The sequence below is a fragment of the Limulus polyphemus genome, unplaced genomic scaffold (assembly GCF_000517525.1).
Source record: "Limulus polyphemus unplaced genomic scaffold, Limulus_polyphemus-2.1.2 Scaffold1672, whole genome shotgun sequence".
Taxonomy (NCBI): Eukaryota; Metazoa; Arthropoda; class Merostomata; order Xiphosura; family Limulidae; genus Limulus; species Limulus polyphemus.
Window position 1 is genome coordinate 256,657 of NW_013667282.1, and position 6,666 is coordinate 263,322.

The 6,666-nt window shown below is 29.9% G+C and overlaps 1 protein-coding gene across 1 annotated transcript in view; it reads left to right on the forward strand.

Moving 5' to 3' along the window:
• Positions 1–6,568, forward strand: part of LOC106464512 (neurogenic locus notch homolog protein 1-like) — a gene marked incomplete at its 3' end in the record, with an annotated part of 45,462 nt that extends 38,894 nt beyond the window's left edge. The window contains exons 29-32 of the mRNA XM_022392248.1: positions 738–833; positions 4,058–4,168; positions 4,739–4,828; positions 6,458–6,568. Of these exons, the coding sequence (XP_022247956.1) occupies positions 738–833; positions 4,058–4,168; positions 4,739–4,828; positions 6,458–6,568 (408 nt within the window). The remainder of the gene's footprint in view (positions 1–737; positions 834–4,057; positions 4,169–4,738; positions 4,829–6,457) is intronic.
• Between the last annotated feature and the right edge of the window lie 98 nt (positions 6,569–6,666).

Sequence of the window (6,666 nt, forward strand, 5' to 3'; positions counted from 1 at the left end):
GCCTAAACTCAAAATGATAGTTAGGTAGAATAGCATAGAGGGAGTCACATGAGTCATGTGGGTGTGTGGTACTACTATTGGTGGAGGTTTGTCGCATGATAATTTACATGTGAGAATCAGTTAAACCATGTGAATCCTTGCTACATTTATGATCATATATAACACTTGTATTTTATTAAGATTAAACACACCTAAAAATCTAAGAAAAATATCAATTAATTAATAAAAAATATGGCAGACAATTAAAAATGATGGTATTGGCTATTGGTTCCTCCCATCAGTAAACCGACAAGGATGGTGGAAGGTGATATCTGGATGTGTATCTTCCACTGCTGAATTGCTGTCATAGTCATACTTAGTTCTTATGAACCCCATCTATCTGGTACATCAAGTGCTTACTTTTTCAGATCGTGGGTGAATGAGACAATCCACAATCATTGGTATCATGCAGTCCAATCTGACTGTTTGACAGTTGTTGACAACATCTACTAGATCTTTATTATGCAACTGCTTTAGATGTGAAGTTTGTGGGACATTGCACCATTATCTCAAGTGATCATATATTGCTTTCTTTGAACTTGGAATCTATGAACTGCATAGTTTCTCATAGAACATATAAAAAAAGAACATTTTTCTTATAATCCAGAACTAGAGATTTTTAAGCTCAAAGATTATTTACAAATAGTAAGCATATACTTATTTTTATTCTGATCCTTATGTTATTTTTATTTATTCAGTATCACCAAATATCTGTGAAGCGGGTAAAGAATGTCCTTGTGATAGTGATGAGAATTGTCCTGAAGGGGAAAAATGTGTTGGTGGAAACTGCATAGGTTAGTATTTTATATATAGCTGTGAGAATTTGAGTTTGTAAATATGTGTGATTATTTCTTCTAATATGACCAGAACAATTTGTTTATTACTCAACTATTTTTTAAAAGTGTATTTTATAATTTTTACAAGCAAATTATCAAGGAAATTAAACTTTATGCATCAAATTGAATATATTTTATACACACTGAACCATAATTTGGAATGACTTCATTTATATAGCTATAATAGAGTTTTTATTATTGCATTTCCATATCTGCAGATTACTAATTGGATACATATTTATTTTGGATATAGTGTCAGTGTAAGTAACTTATCATAGCATACAGATTTGCAGAGATTGCCTTTAATTACAAACTAATATTGCTCATTGCTGACATGCATATATATCTAATTATAGTTTTTCTAACTACTGTTACAATTATGAGGAAGAAATCTTTTGGAATGCTGAATAGAATATGTATTTATGTGCTGTAAATCTAATTTTTCTAGAAAAGAAGTATTAATTGTATGAATCAAAAACAAATAAATTCTTTATAAAATCTGTAAGCTCTTAGAACAGATGAACAAGTTGACCTGTGAGTTTAAAGGAAATATCAATATAGAATATTTATTTACAAAATCTGAGTCAATTACAATTGGTAGAATACAACACAAGTAATTTTTTAGGTCATTGTTGATGTTATTTCAAATTAATAGTGTGTTGTATTAATGATATTTATATTTTTAGATTTCACCTCATGATCACACCAGTAAGAATACCAAATTTTTACAATTGAAATTTTTAATTTGCTCAAATAGTACATACTTATCTGTAAAAGTTATTGGCTGTGAAAATTATGTATTATAGATGATTAAAAATTGTATCATTAGTCAAATTGTGTTCATATAACTGGAATTAGGTTTACATAAAAGATTTAAGTTTTAATTATACTGAAATATATTGAATCAAAGACTAAATGTGTTTTTTCATCATATGAGCAGTAGCTTTCCTATTTTTACTGTCTATGCAGACATATGAAAAATTTATATATGGATCTGGGAATGATATACACTGCACAAAATAATTAAAGGAGGATTGAAATTCATAATATTATAGGTGTCATGAGGCAAAATCTTCTATAAAAAATGTCAATCATGCCTATTTTCATTGTTATGCAAATCAGACATCTGATGACCAGCTATATGATCTAAAATGCAAATGGTTGAATATTGAGCTTTTGCTTTATATAGCGACCTCATATAACCTTGTCTTAGTTGTTCCTTTGAAGTGAATCTCAGTTTAAAGTACTCCAGGTTTTTCTTGAACCAAAAACCATACCTCGAAAAAGATATTTGAATATTTTGTTTAGATGAAGGTTCATCAGACAAGTGGAAGCAAGCTAATCACAGTAATCTTTTGAAAATTGGTGACCCTAAACAAGGGAAATCATTATCTACAACACAAGCCAATGACTGCCATCGCTGCAATTGTAGTATATCTGCTTCCAGGTTGAATCAAATATTTGCAGTCACAACTAGAGATGATTAGAAGCAGACTTTACAAGGCCAGCTTCCCTGTTTAGTGCCCAGTGAGATGCATTATACCCATAGCAAGGCAAAAACAGCTCACCTGCAATGATGACAAGAACATGTATAGTATAATGAATCACTTTTGTTTATATAACAGGCAGTTACCATCCATTCAACAAAGTTTCATCATGTCTAGTGAACCTTGAACAAGTGGAGCAACATTCTTTTCAAATGTGGTAACATTTCATCTTGCATCCCAATAACATGTATATATTTTCTTATTTGGAGAAAATTTTAAACAACTCCAAAAACATTACGATACAGGAACAAAAAAAATATATTGTGGGCAGTAATGAACACTGATGAGTGCATAAGCCTATACATCCTGTAGAATGGTAATGTCACACATCATCAGGACTACATCCTGTCACATACTGTGCTGCCATATGATGGCGAAATTTGACCTGACTTCAGTCTAATAAATGGTAATGCCATCCCATTCTTTGCTAAACTGGTCAACACATTCCTTGAAGAACAGGAGATATACTAAATAATATGACTCATATGGTTATCAAATTTCAGTTCCATCAACCATGTATGAAATGCTTTTGGAAGACTTGTTGGTTCCAACCAATTGACACTTAGACACTAAAATTCCCGTGAAGATAATTATTTTCAGTAAAGTGATGAAGAACTCCTCAGAACCTCATCAAAACTGATTTTGAGCTTGCAACAATAGTTTGATTTTTATTTCTATATTTTTGTCTAAATATAATAAAATACTGTTCTTATGGTCTCATCCTAGGAATACTTTTTCTGTATCAGCTAGTCCCTTAGAAAACTAAAACAATTTACAATTAAATACACTTCAGAATTTCTTGTAACTTTATTTAGTCAACATGCATCTGATATTTTATTGTGTAAAGATCTACTGAACAATAAGCTATGATTGGCAATAAGATTATTACTCAAGTTTATGACACATACATGTGTTTCTTCATGTGCAGTTCAGTGTGAATAAACCATGTTCCTACTTATTTTATGATTCAGTCCAAACCTGGTTGATGAAGCATCCATGAAGTACTAAATTACGTGAATGTGTTACAAATGAAATAGACTAATCAACAACTTATATACTGAAACACAAAATGAGAGACACCCAAATATTTTATTTACAGTTTACATCTAAGTCGTGAAATACTAATGTTAAACAAACATAGAAAACATAACCTATAAGATAAGGCATCATCCTGTCATTTACAAAACAGCAGATATATTATTCAATTAGATAGTTATCTTGTGAGGGATACTTGCAAGGACTAATAACTCATACTACTTAGTACTTGAACAATGAACACGTATTGAAAAATACCATGCATTAACCTTGTTATTTGTGTTAATTTGTTAATCTAAACAATTAAAATTTTATTGATGTATACCATGTAAATTTTAGATTGAGATTAACTAACATTGCAGACAACTACAATGTATACTGAATATAATATAAAAAAAAACAATTACATTTACATAACTATACAATTACACTATCACTATAATTACAGAGCAATCAATAATGGTTTTGAGGCCATAGTGTTGCACATCCTAATCGTGTAATAGTCCCTTGTATTTTTGATATAGTTTTAAAAATAATTAATGTTGATATTTTTAATATTACTGTATATGAGATCACTTTTATTTTTTTGAAATAACTTAGATAGCTGTGAAGGAGTTGTTTGTGGTCCTAATGCACATTGTACAAATAGTACATGCTATTGTGATGAACTAATGACTGGTGATCCCAATGATATACTCATCGGATGTACTCGTAAGTTTTTACCTATGCTTGCTTTGTATGGAACAGCATTTTATTGCGTTATGTGAAGTAGTGCAAATAGTTTTTGGTATTTTATCCAAACATATAAATGTTTTAAAAGGACCAAGAAAGTTTATTTATCAATCATTAATTGCAACATGTATATATTCTTATTTGCCAAGAAAATTATTGAGGATCTTCATGTTCATCCTAGTTTATTTAGGTATTAAGTTTTTTAAAGTGGTGTCAGTAAAAACGTTAATTCAAATGTCTGATCAAGTATGATCTTCTTTTGGAGTTTGATCTTAAAAGTCAAGTATTTAAGAACGAAATTTTTTGTAGGGGTATTTTAAGTGTGCAATTTTTTTTTACTGTAAGTTCTGTTATTTTTAGAACATAGTAGAATGTACAAATATAATTAAGAATACATTTCTGGACATGTACTTACTCAAAACGTAGATCAAAGTTTAAATTGTATGTAAAGCAGAGTAAGGTGCTGTGTTTCTTTGATCCATATACTGATGAGGCAGATTAAATATTTCTTACTAGTTTTCTTGTAAAACGTTTTCTTTACCTCTTTAGCAATAGAACCTAATGAATGTGAAGATGATGATGCTTGTTCAGGAAATTCTGTTTGTAGACCAGATAAGGATGGAGTAAAGAAATGTGTAGGTAGGTATAACAAATCAGTAAGAGTAAATTGTGCCTAATACCAATGGTTTACACTCTTGAGAATTTTCACCATGGAAAGAAAAATTACATTTAACAGAAAAGAGTTTGTATTAACCTGATATTTCTCATTTAGGATCTGTAGTTGTCAAAAGAGAGTGGATTGAATTTCAAAATTAATAGAGTACATAAAATCAACTGTTGTAGCTTCATTACCTGAAATACATCAACCCCCACTATCCAATTTTTTTCACCAAGTATTTCCACTTTGTTTCTATGTGTTTTAGGATGTATGATAATTATTGTGTGTGTGTGTTCAGTTTCAATTTTTCATAAACTTTTGTCTAATATTAGCATACTTCTTTATCAGATAGTTTCTTAGAAGCTCAAAAAAATGTATAATTAACACACTTCAAATTCTCTTGTAACCTTATTTAGTTAATGTGCATCTGATGTTTTATAGTATGAAGATCTGTTGAATAATATACTATCAATTTGAATCCTGGATCTGATTTGCAATAGGATTATTCCTCAAATCTACAATGCACACATATGTTTCTCTTTACATTTCAGTGTAAATGTATGATGTTCCTACTTACTTTAGTGGTCATTACAAACCTGGTTGATGAAATATGTCAAATTCTAAATCACACAAACATGTTACAAAGAAAAATTGACTAATACACAGTTTATATACTAAAGCACCAAATTAGAGGCAACTGAATATAATTTTACAGTTTTAGACCTAGGTCAGTGGAATGCTAACACATTTATATAATCTAAACTATAAGATAAGGCATTGTCCTGTTACCCATAAATTCATTGAATTGGATAGTTTTCTTGGGAAGGATACTTGCACAAAGACATAATAAATATTTAGTACTTGAACAATGAACATATGTTGATCAAACAGTGCATTAACCTTGTTATTCATGTACTTAAGCTCTTAAACAGTTGTACACTTACCATAATCCAAAAAATACATTAAAGTTAAATAATTACAAAATTTAATTATTCCTATAATTATAAAGTGATCACTCTAGGTTTTGAGACCACAATGTTGCACTTTCTAATCCTGTAATAAACGCTTGGTAGATCAGCAATAACTTTATGGACTTACAATGTTAAAATCATGTATTGAATTCCTTGCAGTGGGTAAAGCACAGGTATTCCGTTCTGAGCTTTGAACTAAAAATACAACTAAAACAACAAAATAATTATGTAATCAAATGAGTCCAGCTCAGAAATTATCCAAATGCCATTGTGTATTTATTTTTACTAATAGTAATCAAAACTTTATAAAAGCAATGAAACAATAGCAGGTTTATCGAACTTGATAACAGGAAAATCTTACACACACATTTCTTATAACAACCTCTGTTTGTTTGTTTTTGGTTTTTTTTACTATTGAAGATGAAGGGAAAAATAATCACTTCTTATCTAAAGTAATTTGGTGATAGGTCAGCAATTTGTTCAGTCTTACAACACAAAAATCTAGGAATAAATGATAAAGCAGTATTTTAAATGTTGTTTTTGTATTTTTGATATACTTTTGTTTTCCAGAATCATTAATGTTGGTATTTTTAATGTTACTGTATATGAGATCACTTTTATTTTTTTGAACCAACTTAGATAGCTGTGAAGGAGTTGTTTGTGGTCCTAATGCACATTGTACAAGTAATACATGCTACTGTGATGAACTAATGACTGGTGATCCCAATGATATACTCATCGGATGTACTCGTAAGTTTTTGCTTATATTTTTCTTTGTGTGAGACAGTATACATTTTATTGTTTTGTTAGTTTCGAGCAATGGCACACATTGTTTTTGTCACTATTTC